The sequence below is a fragment of the Bicyclus anynana genome, chromosome 5 (genome assembly GCF_947172395.1).
Source record: "Bicyclus anynana chromosome 5, ilBicAnyn1.1, whole genome shotgun sequence".
Classification (NCBI taxonomy): Eukaryota; Metazoa; Arthropoda; class Insecta; order Lepidoptera; family Nymphalidae; genus Bicyclus; species Bicyclus anynana.
In genome coordinates, this window is record NC_069087.1 from 4,465,310 (window position 1) to 4,488,678 (window position 23,369).

Sequence of the window (23,369 nt, forward strand, 5' to 3'; positions counted from 1 at the left end):
AGTACATATTTTTATATCAAAGCAAGCTTATAATAAAATCTTTTATCTTTTTAACCGACTTCAAAAAAGAGGAGGTTCTCAATTCAATCAAACTTTTTTTTATGTATGTACACCGATTACTCGACGACGCGTCGACCGATTTCAAAAATTCTTTTATTGTTTGAAACGGTATACTCCCCATTTGGTCCCATTGCCATCATGTTAAGATCTGATAATGGAATGCTGGACAAATTAAGGGGAGCTTTCAAAAATTATATGGGCGCCTAGTGTGTTCGTAAACTTTTCCATTAAGTACTTTAAAGCACACTACGTGTTTTAGCCGTGTTTTATAATAAATTATTATGAATAGCATTTACGATGGTTTAAATTGTAGAACTTAATATTTATTTTCTATAATAAAAATATTCTGGCATTTTTTACCTACACTCAAACCTACACTACACAATTTCTTGGTCGAAAGTATATAATATTCTAAGCAAGTTAACTGAAATTACTTAGATAGCGTTAATAGCTTTTAGTACAAAATTAGATCATATTAAACGTATCTAAGCTAAAAGTTCAGCTCACTCGGTGTATTAGTTAAGCGAAAAGGCTAAATTAACGAACCGTGTCATTTTATTAGCTCTATCACTCTTTACATTACCTTTAGCTCTCTCGCGAATATTGTGCAGCCAATGTTCATTGCATTACATTAATATAAAAAAATACATTAGTTCTTTTTTTTACAAGATGGGATGGACTAACATATTAGGAGGAGGATGAAAATCCACACCCCTTTCAGTTTCTACACGACATCGTACGCTAAATCGCTTGGCGGTACTTCTTGTCGGTAGGGTGGTAACTAGCCACGGCTGAAGCCTCCCACCAGCCAAACAAACTCTCTTTACTACAGATCGAAAAATCGATCTTCAAAATGTATGTACCTACGCCCATTACTTTTGAACGACTGCACCAAAATGGATGAGTCTTGTGTTCTTTTCATTTTATGTATTCGTTATTGTTAGGACAAGTAATTTTTAGAAAATTACAATTTAAAAAAGTCTAAAAACAACTCTTTTCTATACTTATAAGTGGGTTAGGCCAGGGGCAGGGAAGGGTAGGGATATTTTATGGTAGTGGTAGGATAGGATAGGTTTGTGTAGGGGTAGGGGTAGGGAAGAAGGGCACGGAAGTCAAAGCGAAGCTTGACCGTATCCAATAGTAGTAAATAAATATAATATTAGAACACTACACATACATTGTTATTATTATATTACATATCTATCCAGTACCCAACGAGTTTAGTGTCTGTCATTTTCCAAAAGCGACCCAGTTTAGCAGTGGTGCTAATATGATTAACTGTTAACTAACTGAAAATTATAAACCACTACGACTTACCAATGTTTCCCTGTGTGCACTCACAACAGTAGCAAACACTCGCTTCAGTCCCCCTTCTGTAATTTGAGCTTTTAGCTAATAGTTCAGCTCATTTTGTAAAGTGGAGCAAAGGTTTAATTAGCGCACCATTTAATTAACCACGACATTATTAACTGACTCTCGTGCATTGCGCTTGGCTGCTCAAAACTTAACCGTTGTTAATGGCTAAAGTTTTTAAGTGTCAGCAAAACTAATGAAAGACGAGGGTTGATTAAATATTTAAGTTTGTATCCCTCAATTGATTAAGAATTGGAAAATTTGCAAACCTATACGCATTGTATAAAAAAACTGAATAAGTAGTCTAGTCATTATGTTCCAAACCGTATTAATTACTTATTACAGCATACGTACTTTATAAAACGAAGAACAGCTGACAAACTCTCAACTTTTGTAAAAGTAGAAGAACGTTCGGTAAAGGCTCGTTAAAAGAAGGTGAATTATTTTTTAGTTAGCATCTCCCAATTGGGGGGTATAAAGATGAAGACAAGCGACAACCAGACCTTCGTCATTTTATAAAAGCTGAAAGTTTGTCAACACATGCACCTATATACGTAAGTACGGAAGCCAACTTTATTAATAAACCTACAGTTTGAACAATGGAGGCTTTTGGAGGTGTTTATAACCCTCAATTGTCGAAGCATACTTAAGTTAATTAACTTAATTTTTATACACAGTATTTATCATGACATGATATCTGGAAAACGGTTAGTGAATTCCGCTAGACACTAACCGACACTAACCGACACGCTAGCTTTAAGACAACTCTTCTTTTTTTTTTATTCTTTACAAGTTAGACTTGACTACAATCTCACCTGTGATGGTAAGTGATGATGCAGTCTAAGATGGAAGCGGGCTAACTTGTTAGGAGGAGGATGAAAATCCACACCCCTTTCGGTTTCTGCACGGCATCGTACCGGAACGCTAAATCGCTTGGCGGTACGTCTTTGCCGGTAGGGTGGTAACTAGCCATGGCCGAAGCCTCCCACCAGCCAGACCTGGACAAATTAAGAAAATCTCAATCTCAATCTGCCCAGCCGGGGATCGAACCCAGGACCTCCGTCTTGTAAATCCACCGCGCATATCACTGCGCCACGGAGGCGGTCAAAAAGACTTAATATTTATCAGAATAAAAGAGACTTAATATTTATCAGTGTTTTTCAAAGGGTTACCATGAAAGCCGTGACTGGCAACTAGGGACATGATTTCTCGTGATATGCTGTTAAAAGTTAGCTTTTATAAAATGACGAAGACCTGGCTGTCGCTCACTCTTAGACTATAAGTTTAACAAGTCTAGGAAATGTACAAGTTACTCAAAAGAAAAAGCGAATTAGCAGAGCACGGTAAATAACATTGTAAATTTTCTGCAACTTTTGTCGGAAAATGTTTAACAGCATTTTAATTAATAAAGGAAATTATAGAAGTAGACTAATTGCACTTAAGCTAATTTTTCTCTGTAAAATTAGTCTCTCATTCATAATATACAAAGGGATTAATAATTTTCACTAACAATAAAGAGATATTTACATTAGTTTTAATATTATACTAACACTAGCGGACCCGGTCAAGCTTCGCTTTGACTCATTCCCTACCCCTATTCTATTCTGCTCCCACCCTACACCTACCCTACCCTACTCACACTCTACACCTACCCTACCCTAACCCTACCTACCCAAGTTACCCCTACCCAACCCTAACCCTACCATAAAACATCCCTAACCTGCCCTTCCCCTAGCCTACCCTACTATTATTACAAAGCGTATGTATGGGAGTATAGAAAAGTGTTTTGACGCCCTCCGTGGCGCAGTGGTATGCGCGGTGGATTTACAAGACGGAGGTCCTGGGTTCGATCCCCGGCTGGGCAGATTGAGATTTTCTTAATTTGTCCAGGTCTGGCTGGTGGGAGGCTTCGGCCGTGTCTAGTTTCCACCCTACCGGCAAAGCCGTACCGCCAAGCGATTTAGCGTTCCGGTACGATGCCGTGTAGAAACCGAAAGGGGTGTGGATTTTCATCCTCCTCCTAACAAGTTAGCCCGCTTCCATCTTAGACTGCATCATCACTTACCATCAGGTGAGATTGTAGTCAAGGGCTAACTTGTAAAGAATAAAAAAAAAAGAAGTGTTGTTCTTGGATTTTTTTTAATTCTAATTTTTATATGAATATGGAGCTTAGCTCACCACACTGGCTGGTCTGGCTGGTGGGAGGCCGTGGTTAGTTACCACCCTACCGACAAAGACGTACCGTCAAGCGATTTAGCGTTCCGGTACGATGTCGTATAGAAATCGAAAGGGGTGTGGATTTCATCCAACTCCAGACAAGTTAGCCCTCTTCCATCTTAGATTGCATCATCACTTACCATCAGGTGAGATTTTAATAAAGGGCTAATTTGTAAAGAATAAAAAAAAACACTACCATCCAAATCCATTTCTACCAACTAAATTATATTACAGCAATTTTTTTTTTGTTTGCAATTATTTGTATATTATTACATTTTATTATTCAAAGAATTATTTCAATTGGAACATTTATTTAAATCCTTCAAACGATCTTTGAAATGCTCACAAAGTTTTGGAAGCATTTCATTAGCATTTTGTACAGTTCGACGAAACTTTTCAAAGGGTACTATTTATTAAGTTTTTGCTTTGTGAAAGAGTAACGTCTCGGAATTCAAGTACTATAGTAGGTATTTTAGTTAATTAATAATAATAATAATATGCTCCCGACCGACTTTTTTTTTTTTCGGTCACGGCGGCTAATCTCATGGTGAGATTAGCCATGTACGCAGGAGATATTATAGTGCACAAGTGTATGCGCAAGCACAGGTGCACTCTCTCTTCCCTCACTCTCGAAATCCGATGGGACGGCAGACCGACACGACCGGTGAGAGATCAGGCGCAGGACCGACGGCTTCACGTGCTCTCCGAGGCACGGGGGTGTACTAACACCGCCAACTTCCTAACTCCAGGCTGCTATTAAGATTTTCCTTGTAAGAAAAATCCCAATTTGTTTTTGTTGGCCTGACCCGGGATTCGAACCCTGGGCCTCATTGTCCGTAGCTGAACTAGCTAACCACGGGACTAATGAGGCAGTTTTTAGTTAATTATATCATATATTATTAACTTAATATGTCGAGATTTTAAAGTTCAGTAAAGTTTTCATTTGAAGAGCTCAACCAAACTAAAAATAAATAAGTAATTTTGTATGCGAATTAACACTTTTTTCATTTTAAATTGTACGATTTTTAGATGTTATTATCTCATCAACTATCCAAGCTGTATTTTGAAATTTGAGACGATTTTGATTTTGTAACCCAAATTTCTTGTTTTTACATAAAATAGATTTTGAGTTATTAAGTAGACAAAACTTTCATCAAATTCATGTAAAGACTACTTATCACCTGTCCGCTGTTCTCTGTTTGACTGACCGTGCCATATAAATAAACCTTAGTAAATAAACCTCGCCGCACACGGGCCACACGCGACAGCCACAAGAAGCAAGAAGTGGCCACAAAAGTAGCTGAAGCGCGCGACAGCCACTTGTGGCCGATGGTCGACATTTGCGGTCGGTGGCTGCTACTTTTTTAACCCATACATGGAGTATCTTATTGGTCTCAAACGAACAAAGTTTAATTGCGCTGCTTTTGATAAGAAATCATCGTCGTAGAAGACGAATCCGTAGTTATTGGATACCACCAATTTTAACAGGGAGAGGTGCGAAATTTGTTGTGTTGAAATATTGCGGCGTTTTGTGTCTGCCTTTAGTGGCCAATATGGGCCACAACAAGCGAGCAGCGTGTGAGGCGAGTCCATATAAAATGTATGAAAACTATAGAAAATATGCCAGTAACGGCGTAAATGGTAGCGGCGTTTTGTGGTTGTGGCCGGTAGCCCGTGTGCGCGAGACCTTAGAGAAAACTTAACTTAACTTAATCTATAATGAACCAGCTATTCATAAAAGACCCATTTTCAAAACCAACATCATTAGGGATCGTGAATAAATTTTCCGATGTTCTGCATTTCCCTTTGAATCTAAATATCATATCAATATGGTTGTCGATTCATCATTTACCAATATCGGCTTTTACCAATTTCCTTAAAATGTTCGTAATCCTCTTGTGCAAGCTATTTCTTTGGGTTGTTCAAAAATACGCTAATGATCTTAGATTTCTTAGGTGAATGCTCTAATAAAATAAGCTTGCATATAAAAGTTTGCGTTAGACGATTTCCTATTTTACCAGGAAACCTATGATATGATTTATATCGAGTAACCTATTCGATATAAAATCATATCAGGGTAACACATAACAGGGCAGAATTTCCTGCCTGCATTTTGAAAGCCCGAAATTTTCAAATAACCACTCTGTGTGAAATTGGTCAGTGTCTTTTTTCAAAAATTATCAATTCACAGACAGATACAAGTTAGCATGTGTAATTGGAATGTTTGCTTGGAGCATGCTTATTCAGGAGGATACTTATAAATAGCATGCTTATTGCTAGCAAATGTAAACTTATGATAAGCATGCTCGTATGGAGCATACTTAATAGCACGTTTTTAGCATGCTGTTTTAGAGCATGTGTAACAGTACCTTTAGTTTACAATAGCATATTTGAAACGTCAAGATACGTCTTAATTTAAATTAATGGTGGTAATTATAGTCGAAAACTTAAAATTAAAGTTACGAGGGTTCCAAACGCGCCTTGGTCCGTGAAGAACTCACAACAAACTCATTGTCCATTCATCGACCGCTATTCGTGGACGTCCGTGATTATGATGAAGACACCTAAATGATCTTTTTAAAATGAGCTTCTTAAAAAATAAATAAGTGTTTTGATACTTGCGTGTTCTGAATTCAAAAAACTTTGACGAAAGCGAACAAATTGTTAACGAAAAGCTTTGCAACTTTTGAACACCTTAAGAAACAGGGATAAGTTTAAATTAGTTTCGGACAGGAAGTTTCAGATTCAATATATAATTTACAAAAACATTTCTCTTCATCCAAAACACGTAATATTGACAGCGAGAAATATATAAATGTATAACTAGCGGACGTCCACAACTTCTTTTATGTGAAATTATATTCCCTTGGGTTTTTAACAATTCCCGCGGGAAGCATGGATTTCTGGGATAAAAAGTAGCCAATGTTCTGTTCCAAGGTATAATTTATCGCTACACCAAATTACATTCAAATTCGCATAGCAGTTTAGCCGTGAAAAATAATAGACAGACAGTCAAACAAACAAACAGACTAATATTCAAATTTATAATATTAGTAGGTATATTCAAAGCCTCAATAGCTCAACGGTAAGAGCGGTCGGACTAATCACCGAGGAATGGTGGTTCGATCCCCGCCCCGTTGGTCTATTGTCGTACCCACTCCTAGTACAGTCTTTCCCAACTAGTTGGAGGGGAACTGGAATATTAGTCATATTATAAAAAATATGGCAAATATTCTTTTAAAAGAAAAAAAAATCATTTACGCAGTTGAAATCGCGTGGTGCAACGTAGTTCTCAATACGTTGACATTAAAGAGTCGACTAAAATCTAAGTATGTAATCTGCTATAAACTTCGCGCTTCTTTGGTAAGAAAAAGGGAATTATTAATCGTGTCCGAAAACATGGTTCTTTTAAAAGAAATGTCTATTAAAAAATAAATTATAATTTAAATTAAAAGTAATATCCAATGAGATAGTGGGATGAGGCGATCCGAGAATAAATCCACTTTTAGGAAATCGAGGGCGAATCAACGGCTACGGTATAAGCCCCATGATTGGCTACTATCATCATCACCACCATATCAGCCGATGGACGTCCACTGCAGGACATAGGCCTTTTGTAGGGACTTCCAAACATCACGATACTGAGCCGCCTGTATTCAGCGAATCCCTGCGACTTGCTTAATGTCGTCAGTCCACTTGGTGGGGGTCGACCAACACTGCGCTTTGTAGTGCAGGGACGCCATTTCAACACCTTGGGACCCCAACATCCATCGGCTCTTCGAATTCAAATGGCTTCCATACTTTTTCTACTATTTTAAAAAAAAGTGAGTGAATAGGCATCTTCTAGGCAAGCGTGTATCACCTTAGGCCACATCTACACTTACTATCAGGTGAGGTAGTGGTCAATCGCGAGCTTATTCCTTATTAAAAAAAAATACACTCCTATACCAACACTGATAACTTCCCTCCACAATAACAACCTTCGATAACCGCATGAGCTTCTCCATGCACGTTAACAAAGCGAGAAAAAAGGCCGCATACGTAATGCACCGCCTTTACGCTATGATAAATAAGAAAAGTAAATTGTCCCTCCGCTCAAAGCTAACGCTTTATAAAACTACGATCCGTCCGATCTTAACCTACGCTAGTGTAGTGTTTGCCCACCGTCCCAAAGCGACCCTTAGGCCGCTTCAAACCCTACAGAATCGTTTTCTGCGTCAAATCACGGGCGCGCCGTGGTTTTTACGCAATAATGACCTCCATAGAGATCTAGAATTACCGACAATAGCTAAGTACATGAAACAGCTCTCTCAAAACTATTTTGACAGAGCTGCCATCCATCCCAACCAACTAGTGGTTGAGGCCTGCAATTACACTCCCAACCTAAACGCTAACTGCAAGCAGAGGCGTCCCAAGAACGTCCTTTACGATCCAGACGATGACATAACAACCGACAATGCTTCCCAGGTAACACAATCACAAGCTACACAGCGTCTTCGCCGGCGAAGACGAGGTCCCCGATATCTAACGTCACCCGGACGTGGGTTTTCTAACTCACGATCTTGGGGGCGTCCGGACTGATTCACTCAGGTCACGGTTACCTCCTCCAGAATGGCCTTCTAAGCCGAGGTCCGAGTCTCATAGGAGACGCCCTTAGAGAGCCGTTCCGTCCTCTATCTTTCTTTCAGCCTTCGGGTCACATCAGGCGATGCTTCTGCGCTCGCCCAACCCCCCCGGTGACGCCGTAGTGGTTCCGCAGGGAGCTATCGGCACCTACTCAGACAGAAAAAAAAAAAAAAAACCACAATAACATAAATAATGAATGTTAAATACCACCTTGTAACACTATCTATCAAAGTTATTTTTTTTATTGTTTGTACTCGTATATAATTTACAAAAAATAATATAGGATGTGTTATTCGAACGTATGTGAAAAGTCCACCACACTTGCAGAGTTGCGAAATCCCCTTTTATGTGTCGAGTATGGGCTCACATAATGAGAGAGCTTACGTAATGAAATTATATTACTCTAAGCGGCTGTTGGGTATTTTGATGAGATATTGCTAATTCCTTCATAAAGAACAAATAAACTTGTACGTAAATATGCTCAAAGGGACCAAGTTATTTCGAAAACAGTCTAATTAAGACAATTAATTTGATCTTATTGTAATTAAACGAGCTGTATATAATTTTAATGCTATACGTGGTCAACATTGTAAGTAATATAATTTTGTAATAACAATTAATAATCTAAGAATAATACTGTATCAATATCTTTAATAGTTTGCCGTTTCTATGCCTGGTTGATGGTGAGACCTTATCATAGTTAATTTATGTGTGTTATTACCATTATGGTAAACTTTTTGACTCTAACATTATTCTTATCAGATTCCATCTATGCCGGTCAACAGCATTAAGATATCGACCGGCATCGATGACATAAAGTGTTATCTAATGTCCGGTGCTTTAACTCCTCGATCTTTCGTGCTGCTACTGAGAAGTTTATTTAAAAAAAAAGTCGTACAACCTAATACTTCCCTAACCTAGGATTCGGGCATAAGATTTAAAGATGCCAGAGACTTATATATTTGTACCTTTTGCCGTGAAGACCTATGGAGTCGCAGTGCTAAAAAATTGATCGAATAATTTTACCGCGGCTAGTTGCCTCGATGATGGCAGAAGGGCTGGCTAATTTTTTGCGCAAAGGATCAGCCTGGCTGTCCAGCGCGGAAATGCAGCCAGTATTCTTGCCACCATTCCGCGTGGGCATGATTTGTATAGTTATTAGGATAAGTTTGCTTAAGGTCCTTATTGTATTCTTTCTCAATAAAAAAAAGATGCCTAGATATCCACAAAAGCAACTACGCAGTAATTTACACAATAACTAACTAAGGAAAATCATCTAACGTTGGTATTTCATAACTAATAGAAAGTACAGGTGTTAACTGTTAATAAATTTTATTCGCAGGAAAACACCGCTTTTCCAAGACACTGGAATTTAAATAGTTGTTTTTATTTCCCAACGCCGCGCCTGTGTTACATAATTCTGTTTAAGTCGTTTTCCTTTCTCCCAGATTCCGGTTGAAAGTTCAAAACATAAGTAATCCCGTTGACTACCACCTGACCTATCTCCGCGACCTGCTTTCAGTCCCGCTGCGAACAATTGCTTCGGAAGTTTAGCTCCTTTATAGCTCTTATTCTTGAAAACTGAATGCTCTATTTTTGCTGCTGAAAAATTGTATTCTCGCTTGATTTATCACATTTGGTCCCAGTATTTATTCGACGAGCGATCGGTTCGCAATAACAATTCTATTAGGAACTAGCCGAGAGCGCCTGAAAATCATTTCAGACATAAAGCGATTATTGTATTTGAAACGAGATTAAATAACATTTTATATAACATGTTATTGAATATTAGTAGGTATATAAAATATTATGGCATGTTTTGTTTTATAGTTTGGTACCTTGATTACATAAAAAAAAAACACAACCCATTTATTGGAACGGATTTTTATGACACTTTTTTATATATTCCTATGCTACAAAGGTTACCCATTAAATTCATCATTATAAACCCATATTCGACTCACTGCTGAGCTCGAGTCTCTTCTCAGAGGGAGAGGGATTAGGCCAATAGTCCACCGCGCTGACCCAATGCGGATTGGATTTAAAATGACCGGTATTAATTTTATCCGACGATTTGGACACAGTGTCAACATTTGGATTTGATCGGAATTTTCTAAATCTTTATTGTCTCTGGTCGGACCAGATAGTGCTAGACCAGTGCAAAGAAAAAGGGCAAAGCAAGTGTGATTGAAACGAACGCAAAAAATATTTCATCATTATCAACCCATAATCGGCTCACTGCTGAGCTCGAGTCTCCTCTCAGAATGAGAGGGGTTAGGCCAATAGTCCACCACGCTGGCCCAAGGCGGATTGGCAGACTTCACACACGCATAGAATTAAGAAAATTCTCTGGTATGCAGGTTTCCTCACGATGTTTTCATTCAACATCATCATTTTGAACGAGTGACTGATCATACAAATAGAAAAAACATTTCCAACAAATTTTGAAAATTCAAAATAAACGACTTAAAACAGCGATGAATAAAAAAAGTCAACATTATTAAACTTCTGGTTCCATAAGCAATTTACTTACACTTGACAACATTACCGGATAAATTGCAATTTCATAAAATGTAATTTTGAAAAACAGCTTCTTTCAAAATAGAGGTAATATTAAAAAAAGTAAGTCTTTCTCTGAAACTCAACATTACATTATAATTAAAACTCTTGCTTAAGAGATTCTCTTAAAAAGTTCCTCATTAGTGTTTTTTTAAACTGAATAAAGCCCAGACAAAAGTTGGTAAGGATATAATTATTTTCGAGCATCGCTGAAGGGTAAGTGATAATATACCTTAATAGTGCAGTTGCTAGAGGCTTACCTCAGTCTTTTATTAAAGTTAATGAATTTACGTAACAGAGTGGTAGTATTTTGTTTTTTGTCGTGACATAGTCTTATATTCGATGAGCCGGCCGATCCGAAAAAAGGTGACGTCATGCGTCGTTCTCTCGCTCTAGGGTTGCCAACTTTTTTACAAGAAATAAAGTATATTCTAGTCTAAAAAGATTATTAAACAGTATTTTAGAAAAACGAACATTTTCTTTTGAAAAATGCAGTATATTCTTGACGCTGTCACGTTCAACTATCGTCAGTAAACCGACTTTACTGACAACCGATTTTTTGTACCTTATTTAAATCTATTTCTTACTCATAACATTGGGTGTGAGTATTGCCTCTGACTATGTACGAGTTGTGACGTCACAACAGCAAATATAATTAATAATAATAATCCTCAAAAATATTATAATACAATTTATACTAATTATAAAGAGGTAAAGTTTGTACTGAACCAATTTTAGAATACATTACAATTAAAAAACCACGTTATTTTTGAGCTAGTCGGCTAGTCTTATACAATCAAACCATAATTATTATAAGTAAAGCTATAAAATCGAAATGCCGCAGTAGGCTACGACCAATGATGTTAAATACTGTTAGATGTGTTAGATCATGAAAAATGAGGCGCTCAAAAGAGGAAATTTCCACATTTCAATGTTAGTTGCGGTCAACAACGAATTTAATACCTAAATATCGTCTACAAAGTCGAGTAGTGTGTTCAGGAAGTGTAAAAACTATATAAACAGTAAAAAATAAAGGAATTAAAGACAATATTGTGCATGTATGCACTCAGTTTTTTGTAGCCTATTAGTCGGATTACTTGCGGTGATTTTGTAGGGACGTAACCGTTCTATAGTATAGAGTTATCAATGGCTACGACATCGTTTCGCACGTGCACACAATCGTAACAGTGCTACGCTGACGCTACGTAGACTTTACTTGGAATCCATTCATATTAGTCGAGGAGATGTGTTACTAGGTCATGAAAAATGAGGCGCTCAAAATAGGGAATTTCCACATTTCAATGTTAGTTGCGGTCAACAACGAATTTAATACCTAAATATCGTCTACAAAGTCGAGTAGTGTGTTCAGGAAGTGTAAAACTATATATACAATAATAAATAAAGGAGTTAAAGACAAAATTTTGTATGTGTGCACTCAGTTTTGTAGCCTATTAGTCGGATTACTTGCGGTGATTTTGTAGGGACGTAACCGCTCTATAGTATAGAGTTATCAATGGCTATGACATCGTTTCGCACGTGCACACAATCGTAACAGTGCTACGCTGACGCTGCGTAGACTTTACTTGGAATCCATTCATATTAGTCGAGGGCTTACTGGTTCAGTGCTCTACAGCAATAGTTCGAGTGAACTGTCCCGTGAATACTTTATTTACGTTTTTAGACGAGTTGTAACATCGCACACACAATTTGTACGTGTACGTTGTACGTGTGTGTAATGTGTGTAAAAAAAGTGAAAATTCATTTATTTCAAATAGGCTTAGTTTACAAGCTCTTTTGAAACGTCAGGTAATAATAATATTTAACTTAAGATAATGGTGATAATAATTATTCGAAAACTTAAAATTAAAGTTACGAGGGTTTCAAACGCGCCTTGGTCCGAGAAGAGCCCACAACAAACTCAGCCAGGTTTATCCTTTTTTAGTTTATCACCATTTAACAATAGGTATATATTAAGTAGCCTGTCATACATTTCATTTCCAAGCAATTTTGTCATTTACGTAATCATTGACACTATAATACGACTTTTCTATAAGCTTACGCGTGAATAGGTGTACGATAGTTATATAATACTCGTAGCAATCAACATTCAACGTTTCATTGTAACTTCTGGTTTATTTATAGACGCTATGTATTAATATATAAAAAATAAATGATATAAATGAAACAAATTAAATATATAAAACAATATAACATGTAATATATATATATATATATATATATAACTCCATCTACGTATATTCAAAGCCCTGTGAGTATGTAAGGCTACAAAATCGGAATGACTCGGTGAGTTACGGCATCGTTTCGCACACGAATACAGACGTAACGCTGACGCTTCGTATACTTTACTTGGAATACATTAATAATGGCCGATGGCTTACTAGTATTTATCAACTGAATAAGTGTAAAATGGTTATATCGCAATCAACATTTAACGTGTCGGTATATCTTCTTGCTTATTCACAGACTCTACACTCACATTCTCTAAGTAATGTCAATGTACGGAAGAATCCTCTCACAAAGCCCCTTTTAAAATCTTATAACCATATATTTCAATCCCTGTGAGTACCTATGCCAACACAATTAAACTCGTGTACTGGGTTCCAGCATCGTTTCGTACACGTATATAGACGTAACAGTGCTACGCTGACGCTTCGTAGAATTTACTTGGAATCTATTCATAATAGTCGAGATCTTACTCTACGGCAATAGTATCCGAGCGAACTGCACCGTAAATAATATTCTTCATTGTTCTTGACGAGGTATAGCAACGTACACAAGTTCACTAATTGTACTTGTGCAGTGACAGTGAATAAGTGTAAGATGTTATGAAACTTTGAATCGAAATTCAAAGTTTGGGTGTGCCTTCTTGCTTATTTATAGACGCTACACAAGCACAATCATCATGCATGCAATCAATGCATCATCACTTATCATCAGGTGAGATAGTAGTCAAAGGCTAACTTGTAAAGAAAAAAAAAAAAAAAGACTACGTCACCCAGGTTCGACAAATTACTCTCTACGTACGTTTTAACATTGCAATTGCACGTTGTAGAGTCAACATTTCCTGAGGATGCTCCGGTTTCGGGGTATTATTATATATTCATAATAAACTTCCGCAAAGTAACGCCTGCTTCGATCCAATATTTTGAGAGAACTATGTCACAAAGATTACTCTAAAATGTTATAACCCCTATGCTATGTATATATATATAGATAGCCCATTTATCGAGTCAGGCTATAGGTTATATATTATCCCCGTTTTCCTACGGGAACGGGAACCACGCAGTTATAACTGCGCGGTTTCAGCTACTCTCGTATAAAGACGTACAGTACTACGCCGACGCTTCGTAGACGTCCATTCATATTCGCAATAGTCGAGAGCTTACTAGTTACTGTGTTCTACGGCAATAGTCCCAAGCGAACTGCACCGTGAATAATATTCCACATTGTATTCAACAGTTCTAGATGAACAGATCGCGCGTAGAGTTTGAAAGAAAATGATTGCAAGGCAATTCCTTTGTGCTGAACGAGATTTATACTAGCCAGTATTCTTGATAATACCTCAGCTTATTATGACCTAGATTGCAGCTAAGGAATAAAGTTGTCTATTTTAATCTTCTTTAACGAACTAAAGAGTTAGTTGAAGAAAATGTGCACTTTTTATAGTTATGGTTAGTGACAATAGTTACTTAGTTAGTTTTTATAGTAGAACATGGTCTTTCTGACGTCAAGTGGAAAACTATAGCCTATAACAGACCATGAACTTCGTGGGGAATGCGAAAGACACGCCATACAATGCCCATCAACTTGAGGCATAGTTGTCATGCCTAATTACTTACTATATATGCCTAATTATTACTTACTTACTAGTATATAGTAGTACTTATTATCTATACTAATATTCTAAAGCTGAAGAGTTTGTTTGTTTGTTTGATTAAACGCACTAGTATAAGGAACTACTTCAATTTTCAGCTTTGTATCGTTTATGCCCAAGTTTTTATGCGTTTTTGAGACGGGATTTTTTTACTTTGTACTACAGAAAAACTACCTTTTTGGACATAAATAGAATTTAATTCTTTAGATGCTAAGAACACGAGGTTAATAAATACCACCAGAACATTTTACTGCGAATATACAAACCAAATCCCAAAGCCGATGATTTATATTCGTGTAAGGGGACATTTAATAACATATTTTACACAAAACATGGAAATATTTTTTGGCAACCACGTTCACTATCCCAAACGTTTGCCGTGCCAAATCGCGGGATCGCATATACAAAATTAAATAATCTTTCAATAAAATATGAGTATATATTCACGGCACTTTTAGATATTGTATTTCTGGAAGCCATCCATCCGTTTATCAAACGCATGGAACACACTCTCATGACAGCAGCTTCCGTTCAGCTGTTACAGTGACATGTGAAGCAATGCTGAAAATAATTTATACGTACGTGTGACGTTTCGTATTTTGTGCTAGAGGATACGCCTCGATCATATCCAGGAGCAGGTTTAAAGGATCCTTTCAGAATGCATAAACACTCACCTTCCCTGCCCAACATGTTTGCACAAAATCACTAATAAGACTGGCAGCGTGACGGTGTCCACGCTGCTTAATATACAACTGAGCTCAAGTCATCAAACATACTCTTGTTTATACTAATCCCTCCACAATAACATAAATAATGAATGTGAATACCACCCGTAATCGAGGAACATGTGACATACATATCTACTATCAATACATATATACATAGAAATAAAGTGTCTGTCTTTCAAAATAACTATGATTTCTTAAGTGGTTATAGTACACGATACCAAAACACAAACAAACGTTTTTAAAATGTTTGTCTGTCTGTTGCTCCGAGTTTATCCCTAGAACGACTAAACTGATTTTAATGAAACTTTCCGAAAAACTGCATTTATCGCAAACGAAGTCACGTGTGTCCGGTGTATATATTATATTCTTGTTCTTATTTATGTACGAGAATAAGAATTGATTGATTATTAGTCTCAGTGAAATACGAAAATGATTAGTCTAATTAGATTTTTTTTTGCTTTCGTATGCGATATTAAAGGTAAATAATGGTTAAATAAATAGGGTCAACTAGTATGTAAATATGAAACATAACATGTATATACTCGTAGTTATGTAACACAGTTCAAAATGGAGTTTCCTGAATAGACCATTTTCGCTATCAACGCAATACCTCAGAATAAATCCACTGCAAGAAATTGTGATTACCTACATTTATAAAAACTTCGAGTACACTGCCAGCGCTTGCAACAAAATATCGCTTAAAATAAAACATGTGTGGTTATAAAATAGGAATGCTTACGTGTGCAGTGTCGTGGCTCATCCGAGGCGTCGCCACAGTCGTTACTGCCGTCGCAGAACCGGTTTATCGGTATACATTTTTTATTGAAACACTGGTACTCCGATATTCTGCACCGTGTATCGTTTCCGTGCAGAACTGGCAGAGTTTCCGGCTCTTGGACTTCGTTGTATGAACCGTCTTTCTGTTTTATGCTATCTTTTGGCGTGTCGGTGATTATGTCACAGTTGGTCAGTCTCATTATGCACAGAACACCGATTGCAATCAGCATTGTGATGGTTTTTGTATCTGAAACAAAGAAATCGATGCATCCAATTAATTATGGTTATTAGAAGCCTGTTGTACCATCTTAAATATCTGATAGCTTATTCACAAGAAAGAAAGAAAAATGCGTTTATTTCGAAAATATGTCACACATCACAATATCTCCAGTACACCAGGTCATCCAGGACAATACTCTGCGATGTGTGTTTTAAGGTATGCTATTAAATTCAAGAAAGTCTTGAAATTCAGCAATTTTTATTTAAAAAAAATCTCAAAAATGGTTGGATTGTAGATATGGTGTAAAGGCTTTTTCAATTCAAAATATCCTAAAAAATATGAAAAAAAATTTTAATAAAAAAAATTTAACCGACTTCCAACTCAAAAATTAACCTAAACTAAAAAGCAAAAAATAACATCTTACCTATGTGCTACCTTCTGATCAGTTTGAAGGCGGTGCTAATCCTATAAAAAATAAAAAATTTTTATTTTTTAATTTTTAGTGTTAGCACACCTAACTGAGTGTAAACAAAAATTAATGAGCAATTAGTTGAAACGTTATTTTCTTATGATAAGTATCTAAGTCCAACAATCCCAATTTTAAAAATACTAACTTAACTCATATACAAAATTTCACTCCCTCTTTATCCACACGTAATATGAATATTCAGAAAAACGTGAAAAGTGACTGTTCTCCGTTTTCATCACCAGACCCCCTATGCAGTCACAATCCATATGGGTGGAAAGTTCTCATCAATATAAAATTTATCAAGTCCAAACACAAGGTAGCTACTGTGAACCGTCGAGGAGTTCCCTTAACTCTCCTTCATCTTCATCACCAGACCTCTAATACAGTCACAACCTATCCAGGTGGAAAGTTCTCATCAATACAAAATTATCAAGTCAAAACACAAGGTAGCTACTGTGAACCGTCGAAGAGTTCCCTTAACTATCCTTCGTCTTCATCACCAGACCCCTAATACAGTCACAACTCATCTAGGTGGAAAGTTCTCATCAATACAAATTTATCAAATCCAAACACAAGGTAGCTACTGTGAACCGTCGATGTGTTCTCTTCACTGTCCTTCGTCTTCATCATCAGACCCTTAATACAGTCACAACCATCTAGGTGGAAAGTTCTCATCAATACAAATAAATCAAGCCCAAACAAAAGGTACCTGCTGTAAATCGTTGACGAGTTCCATCGTCTGTGTATCGGCTCCATCATCAGACCAACTCCAGACCTTCATAAAATTGTAGTGGTTTAAAATACCTTATGGAAACACTAACAAACGCACTAGCCATCTCTACGATTTTCGAAAGTTCCTCTCGATTTCTCCAGGATGCCATCATCAGATCCTGACAAGAAAAAAATGGGACCACCCTGAAATCAAACCCTTCAAAACAAAAAAAGAATTTAAAAAAAAAAAACATACATACAGCCGAACGTAGAACCTCCTCCTTTTTGGAAGTCGGTTAATAACCGCGCCGCGAAAAACCCTATAATGCTGTTTTTTTCGTTGTTTAAACAATAACGTCAAAAGATATCACGTGTCGTAATAAATTTTTATAATCATGAGATATTAAAAAAAACTCATTTCTTAAATTAACTTATGCAACAGCAACAGTTACAAAAAAAACCGGTCACTAAAAAGAAAACGTCAAGTAATATTTTCTAAACAAAGTGAAACAAAAAATTAGTCTTCTGTTAAAATAATATATTCATCGTTTCTTTGTTAAATTTAATTTTTGTACAACGCCAAAAGCCTATTCGTAACTAAATTCCAATAAGAAATTGACTCTCAATTCTTTCTTTCCACTCTCTATTTACAATTCGTTTTGAATTTGCATGAATTTGACTGATTTGTGAAACTGCGCAGTACAAAATTTTGTAATAAACTGGAGTATCTAATCAAAGTTTTGCTTTTTTCTTGACTAGTGGATGCCCGTGACGTCTTTCGCGAAAGTTAATGTAAACTTTCATTGTACATTAAATTATTTTGTTTAACTGCAAGTTTGACAGTCTGTTCTCCTACGCAAGAGTTAGTACAATAGGCAATTATAAAGTTTGTATCGTGTTATCTTTGAGGGGTAACAGGTAACAAAATAAAAGACTTTCACTTGAATACAAACCGTCATGTTTTACTAGCCAGTCAAGCTTAACTTTGACAGTTAAGCACCCAACCAATCGCGACAAAAAAGTTTTTACTTGCTTATATGTACTAAGAATGTTCTTCGTGGCTGGCAGACTTTCAGACAGGTTTAACATAACGAAGATCTGACGACAACACATTATAATTGCAATACATTACTTAAAATATTTATTTGATATTTAGTTAACACTATTGAATGTGATACGAGCATCGATCGTAGATTGTTAGATGGGCCTCAAAGCGTCGCGGAATTGTCATTGGTTTCGCACATTGAGTACGTCATCATACGTAACACATTTCAATTTATTCATGTTGTGGCTTGTGTTTTTACACTACGAAAATAAACACGAAGGCATAATTAAGGGATTAAAATAAAGAAAAAAACAGTATATATTTTTTTTAAGTCCACGTCCACTCACAGCATGCGCTTGTTACGTACTAAGATAAGATGTGCGTGCACGTCTTTGAGTAATGACATATAATTGTGCGTTATTTAGTATAGAGGGGCCCATCTAACGATTTATATCGATGGATACGAGTACATTACATTTAAATACTTATTAATTAATTTATTGACTTGTTATCCCCACAAAATTAGGATCAAGAAAATAAATACATTGAAATATTTCATCATCATCACTTCCTTTTGATCAAATCCAATACAGGACACCATGAAAAGGTGTCACTCATAAGCAAGATTGATTACACTTCTCCCGGGAATATTCCATTCACTCTATCTGTCTCAAAGGAATGAAAAGTTTCGTACTCGATGAGCAAATGAGAACAGCGGAGCTTTCGGCTTTAACAAAAGTTTTATTTTTATTTTGTATTAAAGAAAATTTTGTATGTTGTCATTATCTCTTGTCCAGTTTCGGTTTTATTATTGTTTCGTTTAATAAATTTTCTTTCTGTTGTCGAGAATTTTAAATAACAGCTTCATTCATAATCAGGAAAAATACGTCAAGTTTTACAACGCTTTGAATTTATTAAAATACTAGCGGACCCGGTCAAGCTTCGCTTTGACTTTTGTACACTTCTTCCATACCCTTACCTACCCTACTTCAACAGTACACCTATCCTACCCCTACCCGACCCCTACCCTATCCCTACCCTACCCCTACCCTACCCCTACCCTACTCCTACCCCTACCCTACTCATACCTTACTCCTACCCTACCTCTACCCTACTCCTACCCTACCCCTACCCTATACATATTAAAATTCAAATTCATACGAATCGTTTGTATGGGAGTATAAATTTTTTTTTTGTCTTTTTAAATTTTTCTCGCCTTAAAAACCATCCTAGAACTTCAACAAACATTTAAAAAAAAGAATTGGTCAAATTGGTCCAGGCGTTGTTGAGTTATGCGCTTACCAACGCATTTTGCGATTCATTTTTATATTATAGATACATATTCTTACCGAATTTTGTCTTGTAGAAAGTACTCGTAGATGACAAGTCTTACTTACCTACCATCTACGCAAAAGTACTGTAGTGTATTACCAACAGAAGTGTTTACATAGCTTGTGTTATATAAGTAGTGGGGTAGTGAAATTTAGGGTTTGCGGATTTAAGTTTCCGTTTAATTGTCAATAAAATCAAAATGTTCATTCGTTTATTTAAATTTTAATACAAAATAATTAAGGCCAATCACAAGGAACTGCTGTTAATCGTTGAGGAGTTCTCTCGTCTGTGTTTCGGCTCCATCATCAGATCTACTCCAGACATTATGATTCCCGTTCCACCTCCAATTATTCGGAAAATAATATGTTAGTTATAGGTTAGTAATTTATTGCGATAATTTAAAGTACTCTTACCAAATTTTATCTGAGATTTTTACATTATATTTTCAGTATTTCAAGCCCGATAAAGGTAATATTATGAATGGTTGAGTAAATCCGTCGTTTCAACATGTCACATCAGGGAACTATCAAGGCCCAATAAGGCGTTCGTGTGGAAATTCTCTGATTTTCCTTTAAAGAAAAATCCTTTTAGTGATATTTGTTAGATGAAAAAGAGTATTATTTATGTATAAAGTGTTTTATGAATCGCCTTCCAAAATGGACAGAGGTCCCTAATCCGACGCATTTTTTATTTATGTGTTTCTCGTTCCATTTTAGTAAAAATTACATATTAATAATTTGGTATTCTAAAAAATATTTCAAAGAATCCATTTCTTGAATTTTTTTCTACTTTTAGGGATTCACTGCTTAAGGTAGGTGAGGTAAGTGTAACACCATCAAATTCCTAAGGTTTGCTGTTGGTTAAAAATTTATACCCTAATCTCAAGCCTGGTCATCCTCATGATAGCAGGTTCAAGACTGGACCACTGGTGTAGGCATCTTTTACTATCGTCATTCATCATCATCATCATATCAGCCGATAAGCTCATTTCTGATTCAATCACGCAGAGATACTCCTAACATATCGTCATTATTATCAGCAAACTTTTATTATCAGATATTAATAATGGTATGATGGCCTCCGTGGAGTTGTGGTATGCGCGGTAGAATTTCAAGACGGAGGTCAAGCAAATTCGCATTTCGAGCGTAGAAGCATCGCATCAGGCGATGCTTCTGCGCCCGAAGGCAGAAGCAGAGTAGATGGGCGGAACGACTCTCTAAGGGCGTTTCCTCTGAGACTCGGACCTCGGCTTAGAGTGCCGTTCGGGAAGGGTGTTTTGGCCTGAGTGTGTCCGGGCGCCCCCGAGAACGTGAGTTAAAGAAAGCCCACGTCTGGGTGACGTCAGATATCGGGAACCTCGTCTTCGCCGGCGAAGACGCCGTTGTTGTGTTGCCTGAGAAGCATTGTCGTACGTTATGTCATCGTCAGGATCGTAAAGGACGTATTTTGGGCGTCTAGATCTACAATCAGCGTTAGCGGGATGCATTTTTGTCGTATCCGTTAAAACGGGTACTGAATACACGAAAACTGTGTGTGAACGCGCTCTAAAATGATTTCCATATTTCCCTGTAATTATTAAGCTTCAAATTAGTTCAATATCACGCCTAACAGAACAGGTATGTAAACAGTGAGATCATTATTATTATTTAGTCAAAGCTACGCTCTAATTGAGCCAAACACTATGGTATTCAGCTTCTGTACTTACGCGACTTGATTAGAGAGGGCGGTAAACATAGTTTCCTCCAAGGTGTTTGCTTTCAATTTAAATTTGTTGATATTAACCGGGAAAGTCAGATTAGCTTTACCTTAAATTATGTGCAGTATTAAATTTACTGCCGTGAAATTTGTTTTTGTTTGTTTAGTACATTTATTTCGACCGTTAAGGTGTTTGGCGATCGGTTTCAAAATCATGGTCATATCTGCAATTTTAAATTGTAAATTTACTCGTGTTTTTCAGATACGAAAGTTTTATAATGTATTTATCAAAGTAGGTTGTAATTGATTAAGAGAATTAAACATTAATTTTTTTTTAGTTATTTTCATGATTCTGATTTAGCTCCTTTCTTAAGTGACATCTGACAATCTAGTAAAGGATGGTTGCACAAATTGCACTGTAATTTGAATAATACCATAACAAACAGCGCCACAAAAGTCGTCGTAAAGTTAATATAATACTGAGAAGGACTAGTAAAATACAAAACCGATTTATCGTAAAGTGTATTTATAAAAAAAATCCTAAAATAAAAAACATAACCTCAAATAATGTACACACCACATAGGCACCTGCAAAAAATGGCAACACAATTCTTTACAATACCAAAATGAAAAATATCAAAATTCATTTATTTCATGTAGGCTTAATTTACAAGCACTTTTGATACATCAAGTTTGACTATTTGTAGCGACTCTACCTGCCACGAAGCATCAATTGATATAAAACGGATAACAGCCAAATTCGAACCGACATATTTGCATCTAGTATAAATGGAACCACTTAAAATGTATCGATATTATTAAACAAACGTATTCTCGGTGAAGCAAATAACGCGAAACTTGAATAAGCATATTCGCCCGCATGCCAGCTGAGGCCCAAATAATAAAATAAAGTACTTTCTTTGTGAATACAAAGTGATACAAAACTTGCTTTATTCTTAACTATCAGACGCCTGCTACTTCGTTCGTGTGGAATTTAGTTTTTCACAAATCCCTCGGGAACCATGGATTTTTACGGGATGAAAGTAGCTGTAGTTAATCCAGAGTAAAATCTATTTCCATTCCAGATTTCAGCCAAATCGGTTCCGTAGTTGCCATCCATACAAACTTTCGCGTTTATATTATTAATAGGATAGTAAGGCTTAGGAAAACGTGTTATTATGTTATTGGTCTACGCTGTTGAAATTAAATATATACTATTAAGTACCTAGAGGTTGAGTTCCAGAGACTGGTCTAGAGGGAAATGTCCGAGTCTTTAACAATAATTTTGTTAAATTAATCATTGTTTAAAGTTTTAACATAAGACTGAAAATCTCTTCATCATTATCAACCCATATTCGGCTCACTGCTGAGCTCGAGTCTCCTCTCAGAAAGAGAGGGGTTAGGCCAATAGTCAACCAACCACGCTGGCTCAATGCGGATTGGCAGACTTCACACACGCAGAAAATTATGAAAATTCTCAGGTATGCAGGTATGCAGGTTTCCTCACGATGTTTTCCTTCACCGTTTGAGACCCGTAAAATATTAGCAATACGTACTATATTTTACATTTTTTAACAGAAAAAAAACCAATATATATAATATTTTATCCATTGTTAAGAATAATATTGATTATTAGTTGTATACTTAGTAAAAAAACTTCGTAACCCGAGAAAATATTTAAC

General features: G+C 36.5%; 1 protein-coding gene across 1 annotated transcript in view; it reads right to left on the bottom strand.

Annotated features, from left to right (window-relative positions):
* Positions 1-23,369, bottom strand: part of LOC112051338 (uncharacterized) — a 167,222-nt gene that overhangs the window by 113,923 nt on the left and 29,930 nt on the right. The window contains exon 2 of the mRNA XM_024089937.2: positions 16,178-16,462. Within this exon, the coding sequence (XP_023945705.1) occupies positions 16,178-16,462 (285 nt within the window). The remainder of the gene's footprint in view (positions 1-16,177; positions 16,463-23,369) is intronic.